Genomic DNA, 18,628 nt, shown 5'->3' with positions numbered 1-18,628 from the left:
AGCATGCTGGCAGAACAATGAAACAGCTCTAAACCTGGGACCCAGTGCAGAGTGGCCCATGTCACCCCATGTGTAGTCATATGGACACAGAGAGCAGAGGGCAGGGAAAGGGTGAGGGAGCCCTGCTGACACCAAGCTATCTTTCTGGGCAGGATTTGGGATTTTCAAGGGCATATGTCAGCACTTACAAAAGTAGCCCAAAGAGCAGACAGGTTGAGGATAGGAAAAAATGTTCCAGAAAGACAATGATCAGGAGGGAAATTAAAGACTTCATGCCAGAGAGCCTGGAGGCCAGACTGCCTATACAGCCATCCTGACTGAGGAGGCCAGACCCTTTTCTGATCATAGCCTGTCTGCCTGTTCCCTGCAAAGCCATGTGGCTGTACCTGGCGGCCCTCGTGGGCCTGTACTACCTCCTGTGCTGGTACCGGGAGAGGCAGGTGGTGAGCGACCTCCGAGACAAGTACGTCTTCATCACGGGCTGTGACTCGGGCTTCGGGAACCTGCTGGCCAGGCAGCTGGACCTGCGAGGCTTGAGGGTGCTGGCCGCGTGTCTGACGGAGAAGGGGGCAGAGCAGCTGAGAGACCAGACGTCAGACAGGCTGGAGACGGTGATCCTGGATGTCACCAAGACAGAGAGCATCTCTGCGGCCACCGAGTGGGTGAAGGAGCGTGTGGGTGACGGAGGTACTGCCCAGATTCCTGTTTGTGCCTCTTTGTTGCTTCTCTCTATGCAAGGGAGACCTTTTTTCTGCTAACTCGGAAGATTCCCAGGATGTTTTCCAGAACTTGAAGTCATACTAGCTTTCTTTGCCTCACCCAGCTTATCAGAAGAGGGTCTTCCTTCTCCACTGCCCCCCACCTTGAGACCTTGGAGCTCTGGAGTTTTGGGGAGAGGGTGCCCTGATGAAGATGTGCCCTCCCCGAATTCCTCCTCTCTCAGCAGAGGTTCTGGATTTCTTTTTTTTTTTTTTAAGAATTTTTTAAATGTTTATTCATTCTTTGAGAGACAGAGCATGAGTGGGGGAGGGGCAGAGAGACAGGGAGACACAGAATTTGAAGCAGGCTCCAGGCTCTGAGCTGTCAGCATAGAGCCCGACGCGGGGCTCAGACTCACAAACCGTGAGATCATGACCTGAGCCGAAGTTGGACGCCCAACCGACTGAGTCACCCAGGCGCCCCGGTTCTGGATTTCTTGATGCTGAGTGACTAGGAAGACTCACTTTCTGGAGGAGGAGTTGAGACAGGGGACCCAGCCTGAATGCTTGCTTTGGTGGCTGGGGGCATTGCTGGAGCCAGGTCCTGTTCTCAGCACTTTAACAACACCTCATGGTATTCTATGAAATTGTTTCCTGCATTTTATTCATCATATTCAATATAAACGATGTCTTGGCAAACTTTTTTGTTGTGTTTTGTCCCGGAGCCTTGTGACGTCCTTGCCCCTCTGCCTGTCTGCCTTGCAGGAAGGAGCTCTCCTACTTTGGGGTGAAGGTGGCTGTGATTGAGCCCGGTTTCTTCAACACTGGAGTAACCAACTCTGAGAAGATTTCTGGGGCCATGCAGGAAGCATGGGATCAGGCCAGCCCAGAGATCAAGGAGATCTATGGGGAGAAGTTCCTGGCATCTGGTGAGTGAGCTGTGGACTGGGGGGAAGGGAGACAAACCCTTGTGGGGCAGCCTGAGCCCATCCCAGCTCCTCCTACAGACTGGGTCAGGCCTCCAGGCTCTGACTCAGCCCACACAGTGGGGACATTTAACTCCATCCCCATGGTCCCGTGTGGCCACCTGCTGACCTCAGGAAGAGCCAGGCTTGTTAGACCTAGGGGCCACGCTTTCCTCTAATGCCCTCATTATTTGGGGAGGAAACTGAAGCCAGAGAGGGAAGAATGTATGGATTCCGGACAAGCTGGCATTAGCCAGCTGGTTTTCAGGTGCTTACATTTCTAGTGTTTGTAGAGACCTCAGTTTCTGCGGAGCACATATTCCCAGGAATAGAGCCAGAGGGGGCGTAGTGTGGAGAGTGTTCCTGTGGGAAGGAGTCGGGACACACTCCGATGACATCCCTGCGTCAGATCCTCACAGTGAAGGCACGGATGTGTCTCTGCATTTTTGCGTTCCCACTCCAGATAGTGGAAGCTGCCTACCTGTAGGCCTGGAGACAAGTTGCACAATTGGTACCTACTCCCTGTCCTTTCCAGCTCCCTTTTCCATCACCTATGGCTCCCCTCTTCAGAAGATCCACACCCGGTGGAGAAGAGGGAATGGGTGGGAGGAACGCGCCCACGGGAAGGCAGTCTCGCTGAGTTTCGGCAGGGCACCACCAGGGGGCGCGCGCCTCCGCTCCAGCGCGCGCTCGGTTACAGGTGCTGTCTGGGGAATCTGGCAGAGTTGCCCCTTTTCGAGGGCGTGCGTGGGGATCTCAGCGTCTGGACGTCCTGTGCAGGATCTCAGCGCAGAGATCCGCAGCAGCGAGTCTCCATTCCCCTGGCGCCCCTGCGGGGTTTCTCGTTCTGGGCCCCACAGCTCCCAGGTAAGTGAGTGGCACCCCAGCCTCTTTCTCTTACTATCCTCTCTGAACTTCCTGTGATTTCAGAGAAATGAACTCCGAAGCTCCTGGCACCGCTGACAGGCGCTCACGTTGTTTTGAGGCTTTACAAGAGTGAAGCAGCAGGTGCTGAGGGCTGGGAGGTGTCTCTGCCACGTGGCCCCTTGAAAGTTGATGGTTGAAGGAATCTGTGGTTACTGAGAAAAAAATCTCCAATTCCTTACAAGTAAAGAAACACGGCCTTATCCCTTAATGGGGTTTGGACATACGTGTCTCTTTGGGTCGCTGAGAGTTTCCAGGGCTCCTTCCTTCCTCCTTGCCTTCTTCTCCACTGCCCTTGAGGAAGCCCTTGTTAGGAGGGTCCTGGCAGTGACCCCCAGGAAGCAGAAACAGGTGAGGCTCTGCAGGACCAGGCCTTGCCAGGCTGCCACCGCTTCCCGCCTTAAGAGATAAATGCTTTCAGGACTACAGTCACCTCTCTGCACATAACAGTTTCAACTAAAGGCTTAATCTGTATCCCTTTCTGTCCTTTTCACCTGCTGGGGGATACTTCTGCAGTTATGGGGCTTACAGCCCTCCCTGCTTGCGTGAGGTTTTAGGTCCTGTGCAAGCCAGTCTTTTCTGCCTTCCGAGTCTGTGCTGAAATTCTGGATGTGGGAGGGGCAGAGGGCAATGCAGGCAGGCACCCGGGGCCTGCTGAAAGGGTAGCAGCTGTGAGCCCCGCTTTGCTGAAGTGCTTCCTTTCAACGTTCCCAGCAACTGGGAACAGTCTCTCTCCTGCATGTGCCCACCTTCATTCCCTTCTCCCCCATCTTTGCCTCCGATATCAGACACCCCTTTAGTCTCCTGAACACCTTTCTGCCCCAGAGAAATACTGTATCTGGAGGGAATCTATTCCTTAAACATTTTGCCTTCTCCGATCTCAGTGAGAGTGACAATGACTTAGTCTTCTCAGAAATGAATTCTGAATTCTTATCTGGCTCAGATAAGGAAACCCTGGTTCATAGCATAAGCTGGCAGCCAAGGTCACACAGCTGGTTGGTAGCAAACCTGGGTGTTGAAACCACATGCGTCTTGATTCGCAATGTATATATCTTCTTCGTAAGAATCTCCAGTAGGTCAGGGAGACCAGAGGTACAGCCTCGAACAGGAACAAAGAAGACAGTTCTGAACCATGAGATTTAGGACATAGGGGATTCCAGTGGGGGGGGGGGGTTGGGGGTGTGTGTATGAGGGAGTAGGTGGGCAGAGGAAAATGGGAGGAGTGGAAGGACCAGGAGAAGGTGACTGAGAAAAGTATCCTCATGTCAAAGGATTCTTTGTGAAATCCAATGGCATCTAGTAGAAACAGCATTAGTGTACCGAAGAGCATGCCAGTTGAGGCCGGAATCAAGAGTACTCACTAAAGGCAGTGACCAGGAAGAACTTGAGGACTCCATGTCAGACAGCCTGGCGGCTGGCCCGCTACTCACACCTTGTGTGTTCCTAAGTCATCCTGTCTGAACACCAGCTACACTATTGTTTCATTTCAGCCTGTGTGTTCCCCACAAAGCCATGTGGCTGTACCTGGCGGCCCTCGTGGGCCTGTACTACCTCCTGCGCTGGTACCGGGAGAGGCAGGTGGTGAGCGACCTCCGAGACAAGTACGTCTTCATCACGGGCTGTGACTCGGGCTTCGGGAACCTGCTGGCCAGGCAGCTGGACCTGCAAGGCTTGAGGGTGCTGGCCGCGTGTCTGACGGAGAAGGGGGCAGAGCAGCTGAGAGACCAGACGTCAGACAGGCTGGAGACGGTGATCCTGGATGTCACCAAGACAGAGAGCATCTCTGCGGCCACCGAGTGGGTGAAGGAGCGTGTGGGAGACAGAGGTACTGCCCAGATTCCTGTTTGTGCCTCTTTGTTGCTTCTCTCTGTGCCAGGGAGACCTCTCTTCTGCTAACTGGGAAGATTCCCAGGATGTTTTGATTTTCGAAGCCTCAAGCTTTGGAGTTTCCTGAGCAGAAGGCCTGAGTGCCTGAGTCTGAGCCCAGGGTTAAATAAGCTCAGCCTGAGTTTAGGGCCAATAGTCTGAGGAGGTGTTGGGACACTGAGGCTTGCTACGGGACAGCGTGGGGCTGAGCCAGGCTAGACCCAGGCTCCTGATCTCAGCAGATACACATTTTCTTGTTGGTTCCTTCCCACCGGACCCTCTGCAGGGCTTTAAGATCAGCCCCACTTAACTTATGAGGACACTGAGGCTTATGAGGGAGCTGAAGGGACTTTTGGTCAAATGTGGGTGAGGGGTCCTGTTCTTCCCCCTCTATTATGCTGCCTGCCCTTTTCGGGAAAGAAGACATCATTGATGTCTTTTTTGTGATTAAAAATGTAAAACATGCTCCTTGTATACAACATAGAAGATGATAAAGATAAAAGGAGATTTTCCAAATGTCAGTTTCCGGAGTCAGTTACATAGTTATGTATCCTATGATCAGCATTTTCATTGTCAAATCCTTTTTTTTTTCTTTTTTAAAAATACTTTTTAATGGTTTGTGTGTGTGTGTGTGTGTGTGTGTGTGTGTGTGTGTTTTAGGAAGAGAACGAGAACATGAGCCGGTGGGGGAGGGACAGAGAGAGAACCCCAAGCAGGCTCCACACTGTCAGCACAGAGCCCGATGCGGGGCTCGATCTCACAAATCGTGAGATGATGACCTCAGCTGAAATCAAGAGTCAGACGCTTAACTGACTGAGCCATCCGGGTGCACCTGGGCACACTCTTAACGAAGCTGGGCTTATTGCCCCTGGTATGCCAGGCACTGAGGAGCAGCAAGTTGAGAAGGAACATCCCTGCGGTCCAATAGCTCAGTGTGCGTGCAAACGCTGATGCCCCGTAGTCACTTCATTCTCACTTCCTCTCTCACACCCTTTTCCTTTATACATGTAGATGTTGTTGATGTGGTAAAAAAAAAAAAAAAAAAAGTGGATTGGAAGGTGACTTGGAACCACAGTCGTGTCTCAGGCACACGGTGTTGCTCTCTCCCTACCCTGTAACCAGGACTCTGGGGCCTGGTGAATAATGCTGGCATCTCCATTCCCTCGGCACCCAATGAGTGGCTGACCAAGCAGGACTTCATGAAGATACTCGACGTGAACTTGTTGGGGTTGATAGAGGTGACCCTGAGCCTGCTGCCCCTAGTGAGGAAGGCGAGGGGCCGCGTGGTCAACATCTCCAGCATCATGGGCCGGGTGTCCCTTCTGGGTGGGAGCTACTGCATCTCCAAGTATGGCGTCGAAGCCTTCTCCGACTCCCTCAGGTATTGGACTGGGACAGAGCCCATCCTTTCAGTCTTCCTGCTTCTGTGCTTCTGGGGGAGATTTTCCAGGGGGTTCAATCACTCACAACCTCAAAGGCTCTTCCTTCCAGATGCCTCTGTCTTGCTTCATGCTAGGAATTCATTGGGAAGCACCTTCCCATGTTCTGGGCATTGGGATGGGCCCCAGGCCTATACAGTTGGTTTCACCTATGGTTGCCCTGGAGGAGGGCCCACGGTTGGGAAATGCTTGAGGCAGAATTGGACCTGAGATCATTTGGCTACAGAGCTCATGTCCATAATTCCTATAATATTCAGCTTCAGGGGGCCCTCGACATGGAGGTCCAGCATTTGACTCAGTTCAACAAGATGCTTCTCGGCATTTCTGTGAGTGCACAACAAATGTGTCTGAGGACAAGACGAGGTCCCTGACCTAAAATGTCTGACAGCTGAGAAAGGGACAAGAGAGACACAAATGCTGTGACCATCTATCACGATGGTTGTGACTAACTTAGCTAGCTGTGGTGATGGTGGTGGCCAGTGGAACAAGGGGAGAGTCTTAGAGAATGGCCTGAGCTGAGGATTGAAGAAATGAACTTGGAAACCTGGCAAAGTAGGGTCAGAAGGCCTCCTGTATGAGGGAACTACTCGAGCCCAAGCCCAGGGTGAATAATAGCTGACTGCCTATGCTGTGGGGTCCTCTAGGCTAGTGGACAAGGCCTGGTCAGGCAGAAGGGATGCTGGGCAGGTGGGCTCAAGGAGACACGGGGGCCCCGGACAGGCTGCACACCTTCTTGCTGTTGGCAGCAGGACCCCGTGGAAGGGGAGCAACGTGGTCCAATCAGCCTCTGGAGAACCCACTGGCCACAGGGCAGAGGTTGGCTCTGGGTGTCGGGGATCTGAGATGTAGGCAGAGATGTTCCTCAGAGGACAGAAGGCAGACGAGGGAGCAGGGTACAGGAGGTAAAATGGGCAAAGTCTGGAGATGGATTGGATGTGAAGGGAAATAGGAAGAGATGGCATGTAAGTGGTGCTTCACAGCAGAAGAGGTAGGATGTGAGCTAGCCAGCACGTGTGTGGACAGTACTGGAAAACATGTGCACACTTTATGCAGAGACTATACATCATCATTATTTTCTCCCCCTGGATGCTGCTCTTGGAACCTGTCCAAGCTTTTGAGTTTATCCCACCCCAGTCCCAGGTTAGGTGTATATCGGGTTTGTTTGTTGTGTTTTGTCCCGGAGCCTTGTGACGTCCTTGCCCCTCTGCCTGTCTGCCTTGCAGGAGGGAGCTCTCCTACTTTGGGGTGAAGGTGGCTGTGATTGAGCCCGGTTTCTTCAACACTGGAGTAACCAACTCTGAGAAGATTTCTGGGGCCGTGCAGGAAGCATGGGATCAGGCCAGCCCAGAGATCAAGGAGATCTATGGGGAGAAGTTCCTGGCATCTGGTGAGTGAGCTGTGGACTGGGGGGAAGGGAGACAAACCCTTGTGGGGCAGCCTGAGCCCATCCCAGCTCCTTCTACAGACTGGGTCAGGCCTCCAGGCTCTGACTCAGCCCACACAGTGGGGACATTTAACTCCATCCCCATGGTCCCGTGTGGCCACCTGCTGACCTCAGGAAGAGCCAGGCTTGTTAGACCTAGGGGCCACGCTTTCCTCTAATGCCCTCATTATTTGGGGAGGAAACTGAAGCCAGAGAGGGAAGAATGTATGGATTCCGGACAAGCTGGCATTAGCCAGCTGGTTTTCAGGTGCTTACATTTCTAGTGTTTGTAGAGACCTCAGTTTCTGTGGAGCACATATTCCCAGGAATAGAGCCAGAGGGGGCGTAGTGTGGAGAGTGTTCCTGTGGGAAGGAGTCGGGACACACTCCGATGAAATCCATGGATTCAACCTAGAGATGAGTGGGGAGAGGTGGGGTGCTTTTAGAAACTTCTCTCAAGTTGATCCCAAAGCAAGATTAAAACGTGACGATATGTTGTTCCCTTTGGACAGTCAAGAAATCAGCGAAAAAGTTGAAGTCAACATGTTGCAACAATCTGTACTTGGTGACAAACTGCGTGGAACATGCCCTAACAGCCTGCCACCCCCGCACTCGATACTCATCTGGCTGGGATGCCAAGCTCCTCTACCTCCCCATGAGTTACATGCCTACCTTACTGGTGGATGCCATGATCTACTGGATGTCTCAAAGACCCATCAAGGCTCTGTAACCCCAGACTGGGGTGCATGGTAGGAGGGAGCTGGGTACTGTGTGAGGGTGGGAATCCCTCAGGGGGAGGGAAATACAGTGGAGGGGGGGGGTTCTTGTGTCACCAGGGGCACCCATCTCAACTTCCTCCTCGCCTCCTCCCCAGACTTCCCTGGACATTAGCACTCTAGGAATATTAGGAGGAAAGTCACAAGTTTTGTGATTGAGGAACAGGGACCCAATAGCACACAACCATACCCTGTTCCTTGAATGACCTCTCAAGGCTTGGAGTCTTTTGGCCCTCCTGCCACTTGAGGAATCCATTCTTGGCAGCGTGTTAACAGCAGGGAGGGGCTCAGCCCCCACCTGCTCTGCTTCTGTCCCCGTACTCAAGGTGTGCCTTGCTTCTGTCCAGTGTCCCCCTCCTACAGGATGGACATGGCCTGGGGGAGTTAATGCCCCTTTCCGCTGAAGATACCTCTGACAGGGATGGAGACGTGGATGGCAACCACCAGCCTGACCCATCAACCTGAGGTGCCAATTCACAGACCCTGGCTGAAAGGACATGTCTGTAATTGGAATCATGACAGAGGATACAGAAACAAACCAGTTGTTGAGTTGTCTTGAAACCTTGATGTCCATTGATTATTTTTGCCTTAAAATAAAAATTGATAAGTTTACCTAGATCCAGTGATTGGAACTGTGGCCTTGGGGAGTGGTGGGATATGAATCCATAAGAGAAGGAGTCAGGTGCCTTCATGGAGATCATGGGGGTGGGATTTTAAGAGGGTAGTTGGATCACTCTTCTTTCCAAAGAAGTGGGGTGGGAGGCTAATGTTTCTTTTCCAGGATTTTTCAAGTAACACGGTGTCACAGGAAGACCCAAGGATGGATAGACAAAGAGAAGTTGCTGAGGCACTGGCAGACTCCAGTCCCTTTCCTGGGGACATCAGCCTCTCCCCTCAACAGTAACCTCTCCACAGCCCTCTTTGTCCCCTCTTTTAGAGTTATGCCCCCCCATTTGCAGCCATCCCCAGGTTCCCCAGCCCAGATCCCCTTTCTCACATCCTACGGTGGAGGACAGTAAGAGTCACTTCTGGACCCCAGTCTGTTTTCTGCTAACCTTTGTTGAGCACCTACTATATACCGGGCAGGGGTTCCCTTAATTACCCAGCATTTCCCGAGACCACAACTCTCTACATCTCCACTGTTCTGATGATGTTCTGAGTATGAACTGAACAGAGAACGCATTGTACAAAGTGATGTAGATTCCTGGGCTGAGGACAAATTGGTGCTGGGAGCTGCCTCATCAGGTGCCTTAATTTTCTTCCCTCAGTTTCAAACTGAGGCTATGGAGACCTTAGGGGGACCTGATACTGTAGAATATCAGTGTTCTTGGTGAAAACAGAAAGCGAGGTCAGATGTGGCAGTGTCATTCATTCTCACCCTGTAGTAGGGGCTGGGGATGGCCTGGAGGAGCTGAAGGCCCCTCTCTGCTGAGGATACTAGTGAACAGACATGTGGGTGGAGTTCAACCACCAGCCTGACCTGTCAGCCTCAGGTGCCCACACAGCAGGGAGACCTGTCATCTGAGAGTGGGGCATTTCTAGCCCTAGGGAAAGAACCCTTCTGTGTGGTCCTGCAGCCCTCCACTGCGTGACCTGCTTTTTTGGGTGTTGGGAGTTTGAACCCAGGAGAGCATTTCCTTGACCATCAGTCAGCAGAGAGGCCCATGCAATGGTGGGTCAGGCCCGGTCCTGTGTTGGAGCAGTTCCAAGTCATCCCTTTCTAAATCCATAGACAATCCCTGGATGTCACCTGTCTTCTCAAGGATTGGGATACCCCTGGGGCTCTTCAGCCCTTGAGTGACCTTGTCTGGCTTCCCCTAGCCAAAATTTCCCTGTTCATTTACCCAGAGGGCAGAGTTAGGAGGTGCCTCCCAGACTGAGTGTATGCATTGTGCCTTGGGCTTGGTATGCCATAGTTGGGGTTTGCCTCCACTGCTTCCCACCTCTGTCCCATACGGGGTTTGGATCAGCACCTCAGGGGTGTGTCCTTGATCTTACCTCTCACTCCTACCACCCTTGTTATAGAATGACCAACCTCTCTGGTCTTTCTTGAGGTGACACCTGCTTTATTTGATTCTGGAGCTTACCAACCTTGGTAGATAGCACACAGCATAGAGATGCATCCTTGTCTCTTCACCCTAGGAAATTTGTGGCCCCATTTCTTTCAGACTCTTTGAACAGGGAAGGTGTGGGTGGCTGGCCGCCAGTCCCTCGGGATGAGTTGGTGACTAGGCTCATCTTGGGGAATGGTGACTCTAGAGGTTTATTCAAGAGCCACCATAGACCCCAACATCCTTCTGTCCCTGAATCTTAGGCTCCTCTGTCTCATCTCCTTATTTCTTCTTCTTTACCAGCTTCCCTCCTAACTTTTGTGAGTTCTTTGCCCCATTTCCTGGAATTTCTCCCTCCCCTCCAAGTCCTGACCTTGAGACTTTTCCAAGTCTCTTATTCCAGTCTTCTTCTTGGAGCCAAGGAGTTGGCCCCAGGCCATTCCTGCAGCTGCCCAGGGAACTCATGACCTGCCCCTATCATCTGGCTGGACCTCATCTCAATGATGTTCATGTCAGAACTCTCTCGTCTCCTGCCTCTGAATTCTCTTGCCACTTGTGGTTCTACCCGTTATCAGCCCCAGTATATTAAAATCCCCCTGACTCCTGGTCTCCCCTACCTCTGTACATCCAATTAGCCACTGTGTCAGTTGACTTCATAATCCCTTCCTTCCACTATCCCCTCTGGGCTTCTCAGATTACTAGATCCCCTAGTGTGTGCTTAGCCCTCGAGGTAGAAAGAAATGCCCAAGGGGGCCCAGCCCTGGAGGAGCTGATGTGTCTTCTGCCATTAACTTTGTCCATTTGTCCGGTCACCAAGTGAGGGTGAGAGCTGGGTCTGCCTGGAATGCAGTGGGGGCTCCTCATTGGTGACCTGAGTATCACCTCCCAAGACCCAGGCCCGGAGCCCCTCCATCTTTCTGCTTTCAGAAACAGCCTCCCTGGCCATCCATAAGAGACTCTTAAATAAAGAGAACAAGTTGAGGGTTGCTGGAGGGCTGGGGGGGGGGGGATGGGCTAGATGGGTGATGGGCATTAAGGAGGGCATTTGTTGAGATGAGAACTGGGTGTTATATGTAAATGATGAATCATTGGGTTCTACTCTGGAAACCAATACTACACTGTCTGTTAACTAACTTGAATTAAAAAAAAAAAAAAGAAATTAAAAAGAAAAAAAGCAGCCTCCCTGCAGAAGGGTTCCGCTGCCTCTGGCCTCAGTGGAGTCACATCCACCCTGGGGAAAACCTTTTGTTTTTCTTAATCTCTCATAATGGAGATTCACCTAAGGACAGATAATTGCAGAGAGCCAGTAACTTGAAACTCATTTCTTTTGGGACTTGGGGGGCACAAAGCCAATTCTGTTTGTTTTACATTAATGAATTTGTCTTAATTTTTTTGCCTGAAAATAAAAATTAAGTTTATTTACATGTCTGAACTCATGACAAATGATTTTGATCCCTGGGCCAGAGGTGGGAGATTTCCAGGGATGCTCTCTGGGCTGAGTCCTCCTTTCTCACCTGGCCTGCTCAGACCGCCCAGGTGAGCCACCTCTCAGCATCAGCATCACCAACGGGGTCTCTTTCCTATCCTTGGCAGCTTCACCTATCAGGGCTGGGGGAGAGCGAGAGGCAGCCACCAGTACTGTCTGAGGTCACAAGGCTTCAGGTTGGACTTGAATTTCTTGCATCTAGGCTAATTGGTATGGTGATGCATCCACCTATAGAAATTATAAAGTGGCTCATCCAGGAGCCCTGTGTCTGTTGCCAGTGGAAGAAAGCTCTTCTCAGTGGCTTTCAGCAGACTGCCAGCTGGGGCTCAGAAGACCAGCCTCTCCAGCTGTCTCCTGAGCCCAATACTTCTTGGCCACCAGCATCCTCTTGCCCTATGGCAGCTATCACGGATCTCTCCTTTATGTATCGATGGTTCAAGAACTGCAATCTGGTCCGCAACCTCTCAGACAAGTATGTCTTCATCACAGGCTGTGACTCGGGCTTCGGGAACCTGCTGGCCAGGCAGCTGGTTGATCGGGGCATGCGGGTGCTGGCTGCTTGCTTCACTGAGGAAGGGGCCCAGAAGCTTCAGCAGGATACCTCTTACCGACTGCAGACCACCCTATTGGATGTCACCAAGACTGAGAGTATAAAGGCAGCGGCCCAGTGGGTGAGGGACCAAGTGGGTGAGCAAGGTGGGGCAAATTGCATTCTTTGGACTTCTTATTCTTCTGTCTTTCTCCTCTAGGCATCTGACAGTGATCAGGGACAGTGTTGTTCAGATGTAGTAGGAGAGGTGATGTAGAGAAAGGGGCTGGGGCTTTGGCTCAGTGGGTTTGGAAACTGTTGCTTAGTTTGGTCTGTTCACACAAAAGGGGTGATTTCCCAAGGAAGTTTTTTTCTGCTAGAGACTCAGAGGGATGGGGGAAGGTTGCCAGAGGATGTGGGAGAGGGAAGACTTGTTCTGTATGTCCAAACCTCTAAAGATGGGAGTTGCCTCTCTGGGACTTAGGTAGTCCTAACCATCAGTTCCAACTGAAATGTGAGCACCTTTCTTACTGGGAGTGAGCTGGGGAGAGGGAAGAGGGGACAGGAGGTTGGACTCCCTGAGCAGGGACATTTGCTCTCCTTGATTGTGTCAAACTGGAAGGCAGGGGAGACAGAGATCTGTCCTCTTCCTTCACATCATGGTGGGTATTGGGTTGACCTCAAGGTAAGTGATGACATCAGAGTGACCGCTCCTATTGGGAAAGGAGGCCGTGGGCTGGCTGGGCTGGCCCAGGACTACATGCAAACCTGCCCGGGAAGCTTCCTGCATGCAGGGCATGGGCACAGGAGCAGGAGAAACAGGCTGGCTCTGTTGTGGAACAGCAGCCTGGAGGAAGTCCTGGCTCCTAAGGGAACTGGTCTGGGGGCCGGAGAGCCCTGGGGCCCAGGAGGGGCCAAACAGTAACTCTCTGCTTGATTTTTCTCCTTAGCATTTACCACTATCTAATATTCCATATATTTTACTTATTTTTCTTATTCATTGTTTGTTTCCCCTGCTAGAATAAAGGTTCCTGGGATGGGGCAGGGGGCAGGGCTTTTCACCTCTTTTCTTTTATAGATCCTTAGTACAGAATAGTGTCTGGCATCTAGTACGGTGCTCAATAAATTTTTGTTGAATGAACTAATTAATGAATAATTCAGCGAAAGTCAGTCTCTTTTCTCAATAGGCTGCCTTGCCCTACATTTAGCTGTGAGCCACTTGTGTTAATGAGTCACTGGGTATATTAGTTTCCTGTTGCTGTTCTAACAAATTAACACAAAAATGTAGTGGCTTAAAACAACACAAATTTATTATCTTAAAGTTCTGGAGGTCAGAAGTCCAAAATGGGTCTCACTGAGCTAAAATCAAGGTATCAACAGAGCAGTGTTCATTCTGGAGGCTCTAGGAGAGGATTCATTTCATTGCCTCTCCCAGCTTCTAGAGGTTGCCTGCATTTCTTAGCTCATGACCCTCTTCCTCTATCTTCAAGACCAACAACGTGGGGCCAAGTCCTTTTCACACTTCTGTCTCTCTGGTTGTCTTTCGTCTCCTTCTTCCACTTAAAAAAATCCCTGTGATTATATTGGGTTTAGCAGGCTGATCCAGGATAATCACCCCGTTTTAAGGTCAGTTGATAAGCAATTTGAATTCCATCTGCTATCTTCATTCCTTCTTCCCGTGTAATCCCCCATATTAATAGGTTCCAGGGATTTGTACGGTGACTATTTGGGGAGCCATTTTCTGCCTACTCCATTGGGCAACATTCTTGGTCTAAGAAGTACTAGGAAAGCGGCGGGGCGGGGGGCAGGGGTTTTGGCATACTTTCTTGTGGCCCCTGAGAGTCCCTGGCACAGCCCTAAAGCTATTCACATTGCTCTGATGGTTCTCTAGTTGCTCTTTACAGGAAAAAAAAAAATGAAGGCTGTCCTGGTTTGCCAGCAGGCAGAGCTGTCTACCAGGATGATCACAGGTAGTGGAGAGTGTGTGTCCCTTTTCCACGGACAGCACCTGGGTTTTATAGTCTTTGGGTCTCAGGAGCCTCATTTCCTCCTCTGTAAGACAAGAGAGCCTCCTCTGGCTGGGGAGGTTTGAGTCCTGCCAGCCAACTGGTCTCCTGGGGTCTCGTTAATTGAGGGAAGGCAGGAAGATACAGTAGGGACATGGCTTGTGTGTGGACCCCAGGCATAGGAGGAGGGTGGACCAAGAGTGGTGTTTACATCCTGACAAGTTATTGGAAGAGAGTGCAGTTGTGCTGGGAGGAGTATCTTGGGGCTGCAGGAGTCAAGGTGGGCTGGGAGGATAAGGGGAGGGGAAGGGAAGGCAAGGCACCTGAGCAGTGGGGTTTTTGGAATCTTTGATACCAAAGGTGTCAAGGTGGAAGGTGTCCTTAGGAATTGTTTTAAGGACTTTTCCAATGTGTTTTTAGAATCAAACCTCCTCCTCCAAGTGGAATTTCACTTGGAAGCTTGACATGTAAAACAAATGGAAGTTGAGCCTCCCCTGCATCTCCTGAGCCGGTTCTGGGGTTCAGCCTGGAAGGGTCTCAGGATTGCAAACCCCAGGCTGGAAGCAACTGTCCTGGCCAGTTGATAAAGGACCTGAGGCCCAAAGAGAGGAAGTGACTTGTCCAAGGCTGAAGGTAGAAATAGAACTGGAACTTAAGGATCTTCAGGTGTGGGTTCCTGCAGAGTTGAATGACAATACTTAGCATTATTTCTCTCCATTTGTACCAACTCAACTCAAATTAAATATTTGAAAGAGAGCCCTTATTACATTTTTTTCATGATTGTTTTATTTAAATGTGTTACACATTTATGAATATTATTTATTTCCTCTCTGGTTTGTGAGCTCCTTGAGGGACAAGATCTATCTTGTTCATTTTACATCCCCAGCACCTTCCTCTGTAACTGACAGAGAATAGATATATGAGTAGATAAATGGATGAATGTGTGAATGGATGAACTCATTTTAATAATGTGTGAAATGGAGTCGGTTTCTTACACTTAGATGGATAGAGAGGGGGAAGCATGATAAGGGCAAGACTTCAACCATTAATTCATTGGTATGAAAATTATCTCTCTCTTCCCAGAGCTAATAGCTTAGGTGCTATTAGCTAAAGCCTGGACTGTAGCTGGTACAGGGCCCCAGCTAGCACAGTGACAGTCTGTGTGAATCATAAAAAGTGCCCCTTTGGGGAAAACTAATTAGTAAAAGGCATATCTTCCTTTGGGCTGTCATAGCTCCCCATCACATGCCACCAGCCTACCTTGTTGTGCCTTGTGCACCTGCTCGACCATCCTCAGAAGCCCTGGGCTGGTGGGTGGTGGACACTGATGATTTTCCAGAGATGCTAATGATTTCTGTGTGGTTCTCTCTCCCTCCATCATGCCCCCAGGCCTCTGGGCCCTGGTGAACAATGCAGGTGTAGGCCTGCCCAGTGGGCCCAATGAATGGCTGACGAAGGAGGACTTTGTGAAGGTGATCAATGTGAACCTGGTGGGACTGATCGAAGTGACCCTCCACATGCTGCCCATGGTCAAAAAAGCCCGGGGCAGGGTCATCAACATGTCCAGCTCTGGTGGTCGCGTGGCTATCATCGGTGGTGGCTACTGCGTCTCCAAGTTTGGCGTCGAGGCCTTCTCTGACAGCATCAGGTGACTGGGCCCTGGTGCCCTGGTGCCAAACCACTCTGGGTCGGAGTCCTGGGGATTTCACCTCAGGAAGAGAGCGCTGGGAGGGCAGCATGTGGGCAAGGGAGTTCTGGAGGGAGGGAGCTAACACAGTAGCAGGAAGAGGGCTAGTCCTCAGGGAGCCTTCCCCAAGGACCAGGAGAAGGGATGAGGAGAAGAGGTAGGGTGGTGATAGGAGGCTGTCTTCCTGTATTCCCTTCAGCTGTCTCAAAGTAAGTAAAACTATGTTTGGGCCTATGGGGTTAGAAAGGAGAGTATTTGATGCAGACAGAGAGGCCTGGAGGCAGATATGCTCATGGGAGACTCTCAAAGGAGGATTCAGGCCTTACCCAGACCCCCTCACTCCTTTGCCACGTGGGTGTTGAGTATGAGGCTGAGTGGGTGAACCTGGTAGGAGGCAGGGCTTTGGTCTAGATTTCTCTGTTGACTTCCTTCCTGCTGGGTTTGCCTAATGCAAACTGCTTGGGCAAGTGCTGAGGTCCTGATTTGCATGAAGGCAATGCCTGGCCTGGCACAGGGGTGGAGGGAAGCACCTCCAGGTTTCCGGGGAAATAAGCCCCTGTAGAGGGATCAGAAGTGACTGTGCCTGATGATCCTTTGTCATCGTAGTGCCCCAGACTGAGTCCAACTCTTCTTTCCCAGGCGTGAGCTCCACTACTTTGGGGTGAAAGTCAGCATCATTGAGCCGGGGAACTATCGAACATCCATCCTGGGCAAGGAAGGCATGGTGTCCCGCATGCGAAAGCTGTGGGAGCGGTTGCCTCAGGAGACCCGGGACAGCTACGGGGAGGACTACTTCCACATCTGTGAGTTCTCTGGGAGGGAGACGAGTGTCTGAGAGGAACAGCGAGATCTTGGGGATCACTGACTCGTTTTCATTTCACAGATAATGGGATGGAGGCTCAGAGGGGTTAAGGACCCAAAGTCACACAACTAGTGGCAGGCTGGGATTTGAGAATAGAAGCCAAGGGCACAACTGCTCAGAACAATAGCCTTTGCAGGGAGAGTGGTGGTAGGGGAGATGCTGCCCAGGGACGTTCCCCACTCCTGGCACCTGCCTCCTGACATATTAGGCAGGTGCACAGGTGAAAATGTACTGACATGAGTACAGAGAAATTAAGAGCACAGCTGCTTCACTATAGTAGTTTTCTCTCTAGGAAACACAAAGGGGGTTCATTGGAGTTGGAGGTGAGGGTACTTAAACCACACTGTCCCACCCTCATCAACTGCTCACCAAGTTCTTGCATGGAGAGGTGAATTCTCTGTCTCCCTAGACCATCCCCGAATTTGGACCAGCTATTTCTCCTTTTGTTTTCAAGTTTTAATCCCTTATTGGGATGCCTGACTCTCAGGCACCATTTCCTTCTGGAGTTCTTGGGGCTCTCGTTGAAGTATGAGTCCCAGTGACCCGCCCCCATCCCAGAGTCCTGGGGCAAAGTTGTACATCAGGGCCGGTAAGTGTACCATGAGGTTTGTCTATTTGTGTTGTGAGCCTTGGCAGACTTGGACCACTCAGATGCCTCACACCCATCTTCATACCCATGTACGCAATGCTAACAGAACAGCCCCTCACATTTGTTAGAGACTTACAATGTATCTACCTGTGCCTTAGATCATTTGAGCCCCATAATGGCCTAATGACCAAGGCAAGGGCAGTGTTACAATTTTTTTTAAGTACTCTCCACACCTAATGTGGAGTTTGAACTTACAGCCCCAAGATCAAAAGTCGTGTGTTCCACCAGCTGTGCCAGCCAGTCATCCCAGCGTTACTATTTTTTAATAACATTTTCTTTCTTGCATGACTTTGTAGAAAATTTGGTAACTCTGAGACCTGTGTAGGAGAAAAAACAAAACAAAACAAAACAAAATAAAAAAAGCCTCCAGTGACTAAGAATCCCACAAGCCAGAGAGTAATTTTACTTATTTTCTTCCAATTTTTCTCATGCACTTATATACACTTGCTTTCTTTTCTGTCCTGCTTCACTGTCTACCCTGCTATTATTCATCTTTATTATTCTTTAGAGCAGGTATTATTATTCCCATTTTATAGATGATGGAAGTTTCAGCTCAAAGTCACACAACCAGTAAGTGGCAGAACTGGGCACAGTTGTTCTGATTGCTAGTAGGAATTCAACACACAGTTTTTGAATTCAGGAAGAGAAATAGGATTATTTACAGGGTGTTCATGTAAGGGACAACCTGGAGGGTGTGGTAGATCTGCCTGAAATGTTGGATCTGATGGAAAGGAAGCTTGGATAGAATTCAGAAGAAACCATCTTTTGTGAAGAGCAACAGAGCCTTTGATTTCTGCCCCTCTTGTACCCTCAGATACTGAGAAGTTAAAAAACATGATGCAGTTGGCAGAGCCAAGGATCAGAGAAGTCACCGACAGCATGGAGCACGCCATTGTTTCCCGGAGCCCCCGTATCCGCTACAACCCTGGCCTGGATGCCAAACTCCTCTACGTGCCATTGGCTAAATTGCCCACTCCTGTGACAGATTTCATCCTGAGCCGGTACCTTCCCAGGCCAGCAGACAGCGTCTGAGCTGGGGAAGTCCAGGTGGTTAGTGGAGTGTGGAGGAGGGAGGGGTATGGCAGAAGGAACTGCAGGGTCACAAGAGGTGGTGTTAGGCAATCGGGGTTCACTTTGCTTGGCTGACACCCACTGCCAGGGAAATATTGGATAACTTCTAGCAGAAGACAAGTGCCTCTTCCCACTCACTGGGGCCCCACAGAAAGCTGCAGGTGCAAAGACCTGAAGCATGGCCCCAAGAACATCT

At 50.7% G+C, this 18,628-nt stretch overlaps 3 protein-coding genes across 3 annotated transcripts; all 3 read left to right on the top strand.

Moving 5' to 3' along the window:
• The first annotated feature begins 120 nt into the window (after positions 1-120).
• LOC124501943 (retinol dehydrogenase 16-like) lies at positions 121-1,635 on the top strand. The gene is made up of 2 exons (XM_047066382.1): positions 121-733; positions 1,464-1,635. The coding sequence occupies exons 1-2, from the start codon at positions 375-377 to the stop codon at positions 1,633-1,635; spliced, it is 531 nt and encodes a 176-aa protein (XP_046922338.1). The 5' UTR covers positions 121-374.
• A 2,442-nt stretch (positions 1,636-4,077) lies between these two features.
• RDH16 (retinol dehydrogenase 16) lies at positions 4,078-8,651 on the top strand. The gene is made up of 5 exons (XM_047066210.1): positions 4,078-4,412; positions 5,576-5,834; positions 7,116-7,279; positions 7,828-8,064; positions 8,439-8,651. Exons 1-4 carry the CDS (start codon positions 4,100-4,102, stop codon positions 8,043-8,045), a joined length of 954 nt encoding a protein of 317 aa, XP_046922166.1. The 5' UTR covers positions 4,078-4,099; the 3' UTR covers positions 8,046-8,064; positions 8,439-8,651.
• A 3,189-nt stretch (positions 8,652-11,840) lies between these two features.
• SDR9C7 (short chain dehydrogenase/reductase family 9C member 7) lies at positions 11,841-18,393 on the top strand. Its single transcript, XM_047067240.1, has 4 exons — positions 11,841-12,324; positions 15,553-15,811; positions 16,490-16,653; positions 18,176-18,393. The coding sequence occupies exons 1-4, from the start codon at positions 11,841-11,843 to the stop codon at positions 18,391-18,393; spliced, it is 1,125 nt and encodes a 374-aa protein (XP_046923196.1).
• Positions 18,394-18,628: the final 235 nt, after the last annotated feature.

This window comes from Lynx rufus, unplaced genomic scaffold, assembly GCF_022079265.1.
Source record: "Lynx rufus isolate CCGP_SWC_20201006 ecotype Redwood Valley unplaced genomic scaffold, mLynRuf1.p SCAF_7, whole genome shotgun sequence".
Lineage (NCBI taxonomy): Eukaryota > Metazoa > Chordata > Mammalia > Carnivora > Felidae > Lynx > Lynx rufus.
The sequence above is the reverse complement of the archived record's forward strand: the minus strand, read 5'-3'. Positions and strand labels throughout refer to the sequence as shown.

Coding starts and splice junctions, on each gene's coding strand:
- LOC124501943 (XM_047066382.1), top strand. CDS start 375: ATGTGGCTGTACCTGGCGGCCCTCGTGGGCCTGTACTACCTCCTGTGC. Junction 734..1,463: donor TCTTTGTTGCTTCTCTCTAT/GCAAGGGAGACC, acceptor TCTGCCTTGCAG/GAAGGAGCTCTCCTACTTTG.
- RDH16 (XM_047066210.1), top strand. CDS start 4,100: ATGTGGCTGTACCTGGCGGCCCTCGTGGGCCTGTACTACCTCCTGCGC. Junction 4,413..5,575: donor GGAGCGTGTGGGAGACAGAG/GTACTGCCCAGA, acceptor CCCTGTAACCAG/GACTCTGGGGCCTGGTGAAT. Junction 5,835..7,115: donor GCCTTCTCCGACTCCCTCAG/GTATTGGACTGG, acceptor TCTGCCTTGCAG/GAGGGAGCTCTCCTACTTTG.
- SDR9C7 (XM_047067240.1), top strand. CDS start 11,841: ATGGTGATGCATCCACCTATAGAAATTATAAAGTGGCTCATCCAGGAG. Junction 12,325..15,552: donor GGACCAAGTGGGTGAGCAAG/GTGGGGCAAATT, acceptor TCATGCCCCCAG/GCCTCTGGGCCCTGGTGAAC. Junction 15,812..16,489: donor GCCTTCTCTGACAGCATCAG/GTGACTGGGCCC, acceptor CTTCTTTCCCAG/GCGTGAGCTCCACTACTTTG.